Below are 13704 nucleotides of genomic sequence, written 5' to 3' on the forward strand. Positions count from 1 at the left end.
AAGTATTCGACGTCTCAAAAACACGAACACTGGCAGCGTTGTAGATCGGACGAATGTTTCCAACTTTTTCTCCATTTTTGATCTTTCTGACTGCAGCCCACCTGCAGCGAATTCATTCCTTTATGAAGCAAAGGGGTCCAACTGGCCTGTGCTGTGTCGTATGATCGTGTTCATACTCAGGTTATCCTTGCAATGTCTATTTCAAAACTGACGGCAAACCTCCGAATCGACTAGGATACTGACAGCTGGGGCTAGCATAAAAGTTATGAGCCACACGATGCTGGGCCCAGTACTTATTATTAGAAAGATTTGCTAGCTTCAGACCCTTGTTCTTGGTTTCTTATCCCTGACCCAGAGAGGTGGTCAAGCTAATCCTCCGAGATGCCTCAATTTTGAGCTCGTGTAAAGCGGATGATCTACAAATGTGGATGCAAACCCACACATCAAATTTGTCTATAGGCATCTGAAACACATCATTTTCTTGATATTTAGCCAGCATAGCCTTAACAAACCCTTGGATTTCTCGTTTCAGTTTTCACTGAAATTTCCACCGAACCTTTCCAGCCAACACCGGGTCTCCTCAACGGCGGAACTCAATGGCGTCGGAAACCCGCTCTCCATCCGAACAGACAACCTTGGAACGAACGCAATAATATTGGCAAAAATTTCACAAGAAAAGCTTGCACCCCTCAATCAACGGATGATTTGCGCATGATCGACGAAACCCACCAGGAATCGTTAGCAGACTGGGGAGTCAAGTCAGAACCATGGAAAGTGGAACAGACTATTGCGTGCATTGTTCATCAGCTGCTGGGTTCACTATTGAGAGACCATTGGGCGCTAGTTCGATCATTGGGGCATGGTGGACAAAGGGGGGCGTTGCCACACCTGTCAAACCATTCATTTGGGTTCGATAGTGCTCAGCGGTCGGCAAAATGCTACGGAGAACTCGGGGTACACATTACCATTCGGTTATAACAGAATTGATCTGAACTTTCATTCATGCTACAGTATGTCATAGTCTTGGAAGTATTGAGTCGTTGATTCCTATTCGATTTTACCCCTATCTCTTCAACTTTTAGCCGAGCAAAACCCGATGCAATAAATTTGGAATGGCTGCCATTATGCAGATGCAAATAGCCCAGATGCCTATGATGGGCCAATGACAAGTTGAGGAACTAGGAGGGATGTACTAAAATAATCAAAAAGAAGAAAAGAAAAACAATTCACACTGGCTTGCCACTGGAGCTTTTGGGTCGGTGGGTCTGAAGACACGGCACGCGCTCTTGGAGCGCGAACGGAGCTGTCCGGACAAGATTGATGATCTTCATCACGATCGGGAAATGTGATATGCCTAGATCTATCCAGAGTGGCACGAGCTAGAGCGCGAAGGGCAAAGGGTTTTTGTCGACTCCATCATGGGCAGACTGTGCCTGACACCTCATTCCCAGCATACACGACAACCAAATGCTCGGCACCATGAACAAGCACAGATTAGAGTCTTCGGGACTTGCAATACTTCAGGGCCTCAATTAAATAAAGTTGGAGACTTAAGGGGCATGACAACCTGTCAAACTACGCAACTTTGGCAACCTTGGGACGTTTTATCCCGCATGAAGCGGTTCAACCCTCAATGAAGTGGGCTCTGTGCCGCTGTATTTGAGTTCCATCATTGACGGCATCCATGGAAACACGGCGTGATAGTGAAAAAGAGGTCGATCATTGCCAGTTCCTAGGCGATTATTTGTCACGGTACCACTTAGCCTCGGGCGGCTACGATGACTGACGCGATCGAAGGCCCCGGCGGGCTGAAAACTGGGTCCATCACCGATCGAAATGTGACGCGAATCGTCTGTCGCTCAAGGCCATAGCGGCCGATATTCTCCATCGGTCCCAGAGTTGAAGGAATCCACCCAAGATTGGACCGGTTTCTAAATACGACACTCAACTGTAGAGCACGGGGCGCGCAAGTGGAGTGATGAGGTCCCGTCAAAGACAGAATAGATCGCACGAGGCGCTGCATGGTGTATGCCACATCTGCCGCAGCCCTTTGCCACGGGGGATTACCACCAATAGTGTGGATATTACCCACGTACAAAGTAGACGTGTAGCATGCAGGCACCTAGTCTATCTATAGTACACGTGTCTAGCGTTTAAGGTTGTTCCAGCCATGTAAGGGGCCGAACACGAGTGATCTAGGTGCATATCTAGATCGTGCTGTTTAATTAAACTTGCTATTTGACTCAATCAGCATTCATTACAGGAAATTTCCCAGGAAATTGACCAGGGATAGCGTGCATGAAGCAGGATCAATCACTGCAATTTCCGGAGGACAATGTAATGGACTAACCAACCTGGGCACTCCTAGGTACATCGTACCCCGTACTTCCACGGGACTCGAGGAACCGCAGTTGTGGTGTGAATGGAACCGAGGATGAATGTCTCGCTAGTGCCTGTCGATACTTACTGCTTCGGGTTGAATGAGCCTTCTCAAGCCTATCGTACCTGTGATTCCCCCCCTAACCCAAACCTGGGAATCAGAACCATGAGCACTTGTCTCTAAAAACCATACAAGCTAAATCAAATTAATTACCATAAATCACTAAAATCGACGAGCTCGAGCTCCAATTGGCACAGCCCCGATTGCCCGATCCACTTTGCTGTGAACCAGTAGTGACGACAGTGAGGGGACTGTTTCCACCAAGTCCACCCCTTTTAGGGCGAACATGGATCGATGCGGGCCAGCAAAAAAGCTCCAGAAAAAAAAGACAGGTGGATCCGCCCCCTTTAGGTCTGCCGATAGCTGAGCCAATCGATCTAGACAATAACTTCCTTGAACTCCGTTCTCCGTACAATAATTCGATTTCTAGGTTTACCACATTTATTCCCTCCTTTCTTAAACTAAACACTTCCCCCACACACTTTCGTTTCTTTTTTTTTTTTTTCCTTATCTAAATCTTCCTACCTCCAGTCACTCCTTTGAACTATACCCGACTTTCTAGCAATATAATTTGATTGCGTATACATCCGGTACGTGGTGGAGTCCCGTGAGCCACGGGTTTCAACCAGAGCTGGTACTGGTACCTGGTCAATACCCGAGCATTTGCTGACAAGGTGGAGTAGCTGCATTTTAAGAGAAAAAAGTACTTATACTCTACAACCCCTGTACATTGCACGATCTCAACTTTCAATCGTTTCTTTATCGCGTCTGCACCACTTTTATGAGGAATAGAATTCCTGCACCTACTATGGCCCCCCGAGAACATCCCCCGGTACATGTACCGCTTCGAACCTCCAGCCGGAATAACCTCTTACGATCCGACGCCATGGAGAGCCAGGAAAAAGCCAAGTACTCGGACCGGAGAACCTCCAAAGCGCAACGAATCCTAGGAACCGACCTGCCCATCCATAACAACCAGAACCAGTGGGACAAACCACAGAAGCAACAGAAATCCCGCCGGGCAAGTCTCCGAACGCCCGATAGCTCCTCAAGACAACAGCAACAGCAACAGAACAACGCATTCGTCCCTTTCCCGACATCTAAATCAGGCGACATTTTGATTCCACCCCAAAATCTCCGGGTGCGAGCTTCATCGCCCCTGCTCGGCCATGAATACCTTTCTCAGGACCCTGTCCCGCCCCTCCCCAAGCCTTCGAAGAGAGTTCACCAATCGGGCTCTTCGTCTACATTGTTCTCCTACTTCAGATCCCAAGAGTCGAAATCCAGGCCAGAGAGCCCCAAAGGCTTGCAGCCCCGAATTCAAAATGAGCTGGGCTTGGATCCCCATGTGACATATAAGCAAACTCGGAGTTCTCCAAAGGACTCCAAGCGAAAGCTACGCCCACCCCGCATTGATTTGTCCATTTTATTTCCGAAACCAAGGAACCCTGCCCCGCCCCTTTTGTCTCCTCAGCGTATGACCAGCTCTCCATCGCCGGTCTCGACGGTGGTCTCCGATTATCCATCCAACCGAATTGAACGAGAGCCCGTCAAGAGCAGCCATTCCGCCTCTCGACGATTTGGAGACCCACTGCCCTCTCGTGCTTCTGTAGCTCACCACGAGGTACCCAAGCAGCACGTGGACCGCTCGGATTTGCTGTCAATTCCGGAATCATCGAAAAGCGAGTGGTTCGATCAGCCGTTGGAGCGCACCGTTGGGACAAGCGAGATTGATCTGGCTTTGGACCGATATGCAGGCAGGCGATCACTGTTTAGTCGCTCTAGTGTGTATACTGCAAGCCGGGAGCAGTTACAGACGGATCAGCGCCGGCCTTCGGAAACCAGTACCAGCACACATCGCGCTCAGAGCCCACCTAGGAACCAGCAAAGGGACAGGTCGGAATATCTGTCTCCTAAATCCAAGCCGGCTCCTTCTCAGATCATCAGTCCTCCAGCTCAGACCAGGCAACAGAAGGACCGAAGCAGTTCGCAGGGTGCGAAGAGCGCTGTCACCAAGAAGAGCAGCAAGAGCACTTTGAAGCATAAAGACTTGCAGAATACCAGCGTTCTCTGCCTCTCCTCATCCGAAGATGAGACCGAGGAGGAGCTTGAGACTCCAACGGAGGGTCGCACGCATAAAACATTACGTGACAGTGTGGGCACCTATGGGGAGTATGAGCCGGAAATCTACACAGCCCAGGCTGCCCAAGCGGCTACTGGTCAGATGTTGAGGAAGGTCGATCGTGCACCATCCACTAGCAGCCGTGGCTCCCATCCAAACCAACGGAGCCAGTCAACGCGCAAACACGCCCACCAGCCTTCAATGTCCTCCACAGGGAAGGCATCTACTGGCAAGTCATCTACCAACACCCGACGAACCACCCAGTCCCGGCGGTCAAGTGGTATTCCAACCATCGCTGAACCGGATATTCTGGACCAGCTGCCGCAACCACCAATGCGCACACCTCGGGAATTGAAGGAGATGAACCGCCGAAGCCGAGTGATTGCCGTGACGCGACAAGAGCAGGACTTGCTGGAGGCGATGCGCCTGCGCAAGGGCAAGGTTACTCCCAGCATTTTCAACTACCAGTCTGCCGAACCCGATCGTAATTCAGTGTTGTCAGTTCCTTCAAGGGATTCCTTCTGTGGATCCGACACCTCGTTCCTGCGCCTCAGCGCTGCTTTCCCGCCGTTTCCCACACATCAAGGTGCCTCTCACATGGACAAGGACACACAGAGTTCGAGTTCTGATAATGAACAGAAGACTGGTAATTCGATCGCCAGCACGGGATACTCGGAGTCTCTGCCATCCCCTTCCACCGCTGGTGCTTCACCGCTCACACCGACACTCCCGATTCACCGCTTCTCGCCACTTCCATCTCCTAAGCCTCATCCCCGAGGGCCCCCGCCGGCCATCCCCGAGGATCAAAAGCAGCATACTCGGCGTCGTACCGATAGCAGCGAGGCTATAATGCTGAATGGCGGCGAGCCGCAGTCAAAACACGATCTTCCGCTTTGGTCATTCGATTTTGATTGGAATCACGACCGCAATAGCGTCGCTGCGGTGCATTAATAAGTCTTTCCGATTCGATCCATCATATCTTCTATACCCTCCCTTCCGTGTACCACCACCATCGATTCTTTCATTGGTCCGACTTGGATCACTTCCATTCTTTTATCCGACATCTTGCATTTTGGAGTTCATTTTGCTTTGACCTCCTGTGAGGCATTTTGTGTTACGAAACCTTCATTTGATCTATCTCTTTGACTATTGACTCCCCTTCCGTGGGCCCCATATACCCCTTCCTATGTTCATATTTGCAATCTGGAGACCATCGTGTCTATTTACCCTTTAAAATAGATTTTTATTTTTTTTCCATTACTTGACCTCCATAAACAAGTTATCTTAATCTATTCCAACATTTTGCATGCAGATCGGTTCCCACTATTTACGTAGCTTAATCGGCGTGGCTGACGTGCGTCAGAAGCCAAGCCCAAATCCAGCGTGGCTGGGTGGACTGTGCCAACTGGATCAAACACGCCATCGATCGATCAGCTCAGAGTGAAAACACTATTGCCTCATCATACAACAATCTGTGGAGAAGTTGGAGATGGGGCGAAGGACATGGCCGAATGGGAGGCTCCCGTGTGTTCGAAGGTAGACCTTGACGTCAGGCGATAGATTAAACCCCATAGTTAAGATTCTGAGCCTAATAGCTTTCTAACCACGGATCAATTATTCGCGATTAGCTGATTTGCTGGAGAACGAAGAAAGCTTTATAACCTTGGAACTGGTGGTTCTCTCGATGCCCAATGAGTCTGGACCCATGACTTGTCCCCCGTGATCCACCTGACACCGCCGATTGACCGGTTCACTTTAAACACGAAACTTCCCCGGATTCTGTTTGGCAAACAAAGAATACAAAGCTCCCATTTTTATGTATCCTTCTACTCTTGTACTTTGGGTCTCATAGTACGGAGCACAGAGAACCAAGCACAATCCCTTTAGCCCCAGCCACCTCGCACGGAGCTCCGCCGTGATCGTCAGCCGAAGCCCTGCCGCTGGCCCCCCAGTGACGAAGATCGCCAGGCCTCCCCTGCCTTAGCCCCCCGAGCGATTCTGGGAAAATTCGAGACTTTGAACTTCGATCATTTCGTCGCTCCCACATCACCCACCTTCCCATTGTCGCCTCGCTCTTTCTCGCTCCCGACACGGTTGTTTTGCTCCTGTGTTTACTTGCGGAGAAATCATTCTCAGGGGCGAGCGGTTCCCATCCCACATCTTAAACATGAGTGACCGCACACAACGCCAGCCGTCGTGGCTGCGGCAAACCGCGCACAATGTGCCGTGGCTTTTGGTATGGCATTTTCCGCCGTGTATAGTATGGACTGCAGGTTCTAAGATTGTTTGCTGACTTGCTCTGTTTGTTTTTATCAGTTAGCGGCACAATCCACAGCATTTGTGTTGGTGAGTCTGACGCGCGCTCGTATAATCCATACAATTGTAAACGATCTAACAAAATGCCCTTCCCACCAATAGCTATCCCATTATTCTCGAGTCATGACCCCAGCCGGTGGGAAGCGTTACCTCACCTCTACTGCCGTCTTCTTGAATGAAGTGGTCAAACTGGCGATTTCCCTCACAATGGCCCTCTATGACGTATCCAAGACCGCACCTCCCTCCATGCCTGCCACCTCCCTCTTCTTCTCCCTTACCAGCACCGTTTTCTCCGGTGACAGCTGGAAGCTGGCCATCCCCGCCGCTCTCGGTGTCCTCTCCAACACTCTCCAATACATTGCGCTTTCCAACATGCGGGCAGCGACGTTCCAGGTCACATTCCAGGTGCAGTTCTTGACAACCGCGATCTTTGGACTAGTCGTTCTTCGACGGAATATTCCCGCTCGCAAGCTGGGTCTGCTGCTTCTGTTAGTGGTGGGTGTGGCTTTGGTTCAAATGCCTGATGCCAATTCAGAGCAGATGTCCATTCACGACGAGGCTGCTTCGCTTCACTTTCCCCGGTCCCTGGAGGAGTGGAAGTCCGCCAAAGGCACCGCAGGAAAGATGCACAAGCGCTCCGCTACATACGAAGGTATTGAAGAGGATATTCAGACCGCCGATCCCCATTTCGATGCGACGATTGGCCTGCTCGCGATCATTGGTGCTGCTGTGGCCTCAGGCTTCAGCGGTGTCTTTTTCGAAAAAGTCCTTCGCGATAGCTCCAACAACACTTCGATGTGGGTGCGCAATGTGCAGTTGGCCATCTACTCTGTCTTCCCCGCTATCTTCATTGGTGTCGGTTTCCGAGACGGCGAGAGTGTTTCCAATGATGGTTTCTTTCAGGGCTATAATTGGGCAGTGTGGTCAACTATCGCTCTTCAGGCCCTGGGCGGCATTTTAACCACCTTCTCGCTCCGTCATACGCAGAGAGATCCCAGCTGCGTGGCGACTACCACAACCACCATCTTGAGCATCATTGGAAGCGTCTGGCTCTTCGAATTCGATCTCACACCCACTGTACGTTTCCTTGAATACTGATGTTCGTTTCATCCTATACGATTTCAAGACACTAACATTTTCATTTAGTTTCTTCTTGGCTCCGCTCTAGTCCTGGTCGCCACTCATTACTATGGCAACCCCAGCTTCAACCCTGCTGCCACTAAGATGGGCGTTGCTCGCCCACCTCCAATCCGCGTAGATAACTACGAAAAGGGTGGCAGTTTCGACGATGGCTCTCCCGTCTCTAACTCTCCCAACGACTTCTCCATCAAGCTACCTACTACCCCCTTCTTGTCCGATGGCATGTCCTCGTCACGACCCACCTCCCCAAACCCGGGACACGCTCGGGTAAGCTCCAGTCGGAATGTCAGTGCAAGCAACTACTTTGAGAAAGAGTAGTTGCTAGGCAATATTTCAACCTCTGGCTTTACTCTGATTCTGATACCTCATGGATATGATGATCTTGGATACCTGATAGATGCGATTCGGTCTGTGACTTGAATTGCACGGCCTTTTGTAACATCCCGCCCTCGTGATTGAGGCGGTCTACTTGCGAGCGTGAGCGCTTTCGCTACTCGAGAATGTTCCGGTCAAATTTGCATATATACGAAGAAATGAGAAATTTGATATACCCGAATCAGCTCCTCCAGATTACCTACACGAATAAATTGACTTATAGAGCTATATCGGACTGAACACATCCATACAGTATGCTCAGTGAATCCATCTCTCCAGGTCCATGCTGATGACCTAGAGTTATGGATCGGTGGTCTGTCAAGGCACGGGACGCCCACGTGCAATATCCCACACATACACGCAACTTTCACTCTGAATCATTTTTCCCCATCATCTTCCACTCTCAATTAAGATATATTCATCATGCGGCGAAATGCATTCTCCTCAAGTCCTTTCCAAGCTTCGCCAGAGCGGCGACGTATCGATAACAGATCCGCTGGTTCACATAAAATGACTGGCATCATAGATCAGAAACTCATCGATGGCTCCCAGCGACCACGAGAAACGAGTTCATCCTCTGCCTATTTCCCGATGGCTCAGGAGCCTGTTTCGTCTGTGCGAGATGATCGGGATCAATTGGATGCATTTGGTCAGTAACACAGACCGGGTTGAAATGATCACGGCTGAACCATGTAGATCTCGAGTTGCTGCAATCCAGTGCGGTCGAAGCGTCATCCCCGGTAGCCCGAAGAGAAATTCCACAATCCCCAGTAGATCGAAGGGGAATCCCACACTTCGACAACATCCCTATATCTGTTCGAGGCATTGTGCTGGTGGCCAAGGATACCTTACCCGACAGATACCGAGAATTATTCCCATTTCCATTGTTCAATGCCGTCCAGAGCAGATGTTTTGACCCAGCGTACAATTCTGATTCAAATCTGGTCCTTTCTTCACCCACAGGAAGTGGCAAGACCGTGATTATGGAGCTGGCTATCTGCAGACTTCTTAACGTGCTCAAGGATGAGCGATTCAAAGTCGTCTATCAAGCGCCGACGAAATCTCTATGCACAGAACGGTTCCGTGACTGGAACACCAAATTCGCGGCTTTGAATCTCAAGTGTGCGGAGCTGACTGGAGATACCGATTACACGCAGCTAAGGAGCGTGCAGAATAGTGAAATCATTATCACTACCCCGGAGAAATGGGACTCCATGACTCGGAAGTGGCAGGATCATATGAAGCTGCTTCAGTTAGTGAAGCTTTTCCTACTGGACGAGGTGCACTTTCTTAAGGAGTCCCGAGGTGCTACGCTTGAGGCAGTTGTCTCACGGATGAAGAGCATCGGTTCGAATGTTCGCTTTGTTGCGCTTAGTGCGACGATTCCGAATTCAGAGGATATTGCTACTTGGCTGGGTAAGGATGCTACTAATCAGCATTTGCCTGCTCATCGAGAGCACTTTGGTGAAGATTTCCGGCCAGTCAAGTTGCAGAAAGTTGTCTATGGATATCAATCGACGGTGAACGATTTTGCCTTTGATAAGATTTGTGCCTCCAAGTATGTTTTAATCAGTTCATTGAATACCGGATGCTAACTCTCGCAGACTGCCTGATATCATTGAAATGCATTCGTGTCAAAAGCCGATCATGATATTTAGCTGTACTCGCAATTCGTGCGCTGCGACGGCGAAGGAACTTGCTCGTCTCTGGAATATGACCAACCCACTTTCTAGGCTCTGGAAAGGCCCGGGCAGACAGATCCAGGTCAATAATGAAGATCTAAACAGTATGGCTTTGTCAAGGAACGTGTCCGATTTATTTCTAACAAAAAATAGCAACCATCGCCGCCGGAGTCGCATTCCATCATGCAGGCCTTGGTCCGAACGACAGACATGCCGTCGAACAGGGTTTCCTCGATGGACACATAAACGTGATATGCTGCACTTCAACCCTTGCCGTCGGCGTGAATCTCCCTTGTCACCTTGTGATCATCAAAAATACCGTCGGTTGGCAGGAAGGCGGTTGCAAAGAATATTCAGATCTCGAGATGATGCAAATGCTCGGACGTGCAGGTCGACCGCAATTTGATGACAGCGCCGTGGCAGTTATACTCACCCGAAAAGAGCGAGTACCACACTACGAAAAACTAGTTTCAGGAACCGAAAGTATCGAAAGTTGCTTACATCTAAACCTGATAGATCATCTCAATGCTGAGATTGGCCTTGGGAATGTCACTGACGTTGAAACGGCTACAAAATGGCTTGCTGGAACCTTCCTCTTTGTGAGACTTCGTCGGAATCCGACTCACTATAAGCTCAAAGAAGGAGCCACTCAGGACGACGAAAACGAGTTGCTCCGGCAGATCTGTGAAAAGGACATCGGTCTTCTCCAGGAATGTGGTCTGGTCGAGACTGATAGTTTGCGCTCGACCCAATATGGTGATGCCATGGCTCGATACTACATTCGGTTTGAAACTATGAAGATCTTGCTCAGCTTGCAAGGAAAGGCAACAGTGTCGCAAATTGTAAGTAACACCATTCCAAATGACTGCTCAAATTTGACGATTGTAGCTCGATGTGATCGTCCAAGCAGAAGAATTCCGTGAAATCCGCTTCAAGGCAGGCGAAAAGTCATTATACAAGGAGATAAACCGCGACCATGGAATCCGATACCCAGTTCAAGTCGATATAGCTCTCCCAGCTCACAAAATCTCCCTTCTTCTCCAGTCTGAACTAGGTGCCATTGAGTTCCCAAGTGGAAACCAATTCCAGAAACTCAAGTTCTCTCTTCAGCAAGACAAAAATCTAGTTTTCGCACACGTGAACAGATTAGTCCGATGTGTGATCGATTGTATGATCGCACGCGAGGACTCTGTTTCCATCCTGAATGCACTGGATTTAGCCCGAAGCTTTGGTGCAAAAGTCTGGGATCAGTCGCCACTTCAAATGAAACAGATTGAGCAGATTGGTGTAGTAGCTGTTCGAAAATTGGCTGCTGCTGGAATTACAGGCATTGAAGAACTTGAGTATATGGAAGTTCACGAAATTGAGATGACACTCAGCAGAAATCCACCATTCGGGTCAAAGTTGCTTTCTCGATTGAAGGAGTTTCCAAAGTTGCGCATTGATGTGAAGATGATTGGCAAGGTTTGTTAAAGCTTACTGCAAGTCGATTTTTGCTGATAATTGTTTAGGAAGTGAAGAATGTATTTGTAACCATCCGTTTCAAGTTTGAAGTGGCGTTCATGAATGAGAAGACTCCGACATACTTTCAGCGTCGACCAGTCTATATTTGCTGCTTGACAGAAACATCTGACGGTCGGTTGATTGATTTCCGCAGGATAAGGTAATGACACAAATTAGTTCGGAACAGGTCGGTCAGTTGCTTACATTGATCTAGTGCAACCAAGTTGCAGAACAGCTTGGAAATCACTCTCGCTGTCAACCTGACGAGCCAAAGCCAATTTGTCGTGTGCCATGCCATGTGTGATGATATTGGTAAAGCTACTCTGGAAATCTAATTAGTTCTTGATTCTTACCTTATACAGCTGGGACCGCAAGGAAAGCTGAGTTGAAGCCCAATCTCTTAGCTCACCTCCCAAAGCAAACCATGACAACCGACGAAAGCAAGACCCAAGATGGAAAGCCTGACAAACTTTTATGTCAACAACCCCAGGGAGCACCTAAAGGAAAGTTCAGAGCAGACGCTTTTGACAGTGATGATCTAGGTCTGGATGACTTCTTCCTCAAAGATCTGCACCAGGAGAGGCCAAAGAAACCCGCGTCCATGAAAATGGTCCAAGACGAGGAAATTGACTGGCTATCCATTGACAGTACCCCAAGTCCTAAACGACAACCAGCAGCCTCGAATAAAACAGGCGGCAAATCGATCGCCGATATTGGACCACAAGAGCAGGAAGACGAACCTGTCCGACTTGCCAACGGTAACTGGGCTTGTAACCACAAATGCAAGGACAAGACAAGGTATGTGATTCTTCAATGGACCTGTACTACTGCGTTGACAAGTCTAGCTGTAAACATCTCTGCTGCAGAACGGGCCTTGAGAAACCTCCCAAAGCTGGCAAGAAACGAGCTCCTGCAACTCAAAAAAGTGATGGTTTGAGTCAGTTAACCTTGACGGCTAATGTCATCAAAAAGGACAAGGAGAAGAACGCGCGAAAAGAAAAGCGGAAAGCCACGGCAAAGGAGCATTCATCCGAAAGGCATCATTCGAGTCCGTTGAGGGGACAGGAGAACGTGAAGCAGAGACCCAGCACAGCAACTGGAGGAAGCAAATATGCGACCCCTTCGTCAAGCAAACATAAAGTCTTCCATACTCCCTCGGAAATGCCTTCCAGCGACTACGGCGATGATGAAATCAGCGACTTCCCATCCCCATCAGAACTTCTCAAAGATACAAAATCCGAGTTCAAACAACCTCCCTCAATCGACGTCTCGGAGATTGAACAAAAGACAAAATCTTTCGTCGACCTCACAACGCCAAGCGGCGATCCTTCTGCGGACACGGCAGAAAGTACCGAGAATCTGACCGGAGGGATCTTACCAACATTATTGCCAGAGACCGATCGCACTGTGGCTGTATGGGAAGACCCTGCTTCATCTCCTACGAACAACCCCTTCACCAGCCCGGAGAATATCAAAAGCTCAGCCACAACCATGCCGCTGACCGAGCTTTCCGGAAACATTCCCCCTAAACGAAAGGCGAGTTGTTTCGAAGAAACAAAAAACGAGCGGAGCAGGAAGAGAACTGAGTGGTGCTCAATCAATGAATCTCCCGCAGTGGAGCTTGACGAACAACAACAACAAACCGAGTCCGAGGGCTCTCCTGGATGGGAAAATGTGGACCGACTGTTACTTGAAGAGTTCAAGGATGTTATCAATTTTTATTGATGATGATATATTAACTTTTAAGCCTGGGTGATGGTTTGATATAGGTCTTATGACTGATTGATTTGCTGAACTTGAATGCTGAGAACTAATGATTATACCAGTACTGCTTATTTTCTAGTCCTAGATTGCTACTATGTTCAACCCCCCTTTCAAGTGTTTTTCTTGTGAACCATACTTACTGAGATTACTTGAGCGAATATTAATATATTTAAATTCCCAAAAATTCCTTCACTACAACAATACTCATTTTCAGGTCTCATTGCCCACCTCAGATTCGATGACGTCGTTGTTGATTATCAAGACGGCACGTGCCAGGCCCGCATCCCCCGCGATTTTCAGATTGACAATTATACATTTCCATACAGACATACACCCTCGTTGACTCCATTCTGTCCTTGTCT

At 48.9% G+C, this 13704-nt stretch overlaps 3 protein-coding genes across 3 annotated transcripts; all 3 read left to right on the forward strand.

Moving 5' to 3' along the window:
* Positions 1-3248: 3248 nt before the first annotated feature.
* N7503_001977 (uncharacterized protein) lies at positions 3249-5513 on the forward strand (the record flags this gene model as incomplete). The annotated part of the gene is made up of 1 exon (XM_057061524.1): positions 3249-5513. One exon carries the CDS (start codon positions 3249-3251, stop codon positions 5511-5513), a length of 2265 nt encoding a protein of 754 aa, XP_056925486.1.
* Positions 5514-6729: 1216 nt separating this feature from the next.
* Positions 6730-8336, forward strand: N7503_001978 (putative UDP-galactose transporter; the record flags this gene model as incomplete). Its single annotated transcript, XM_057061525.1, has 4 exons — positions 6730-6798; positions 6879-6908; positions 6981-7955; positions 8025-8336. The coding sequence occupies 4 exons, from the start codon at positions 6730-6732 to the stop codon at positions 8334-8336; spliced, it is 1386 nt and encodes a 461-aa protein (XP_056925487.1).
* A 480-nt stretch (positions 8337-8816) lies between these two features.
* N7503_001979 (uncharacterized protein) lies at positions 8817-13303 on the forward strand (the record flags this gene model as incomplete). The annotated part of the gene is made up of 9 exons (XM_057061526.1): positions 8817-9042; positions 9090-9951; positions 9998-10179; positions 10229-10917; positions 10964-11539; positions 11587-11738; positions 11793-11890; positions 11941-12376; positions 12424-13303. The coding sequence occupies 9 exons, from the start codon at positions 8817-8819 to the stop codon at positions 13301-13303; spliced, it is 4101 nt and encodes a 1366-aa protein (XP_056925488.1).
* Positions 13304-13704: the final 401 nt, after the last annotated feature.

Source organism: Penicillium pulvis (genome assembly GCF_028828015.1).
Source record: "Penicillium pulvis strain IBT 33274 chromosome Unknown contig_12_segment0_segment0, whole genome shotgun sequence".
NCBI lineage: Eukaryota > Fungi > Ascomycota > Eurotiomycetes > Eurotiales > Aspergillaceae > Penicillium > Penicillium pulvis.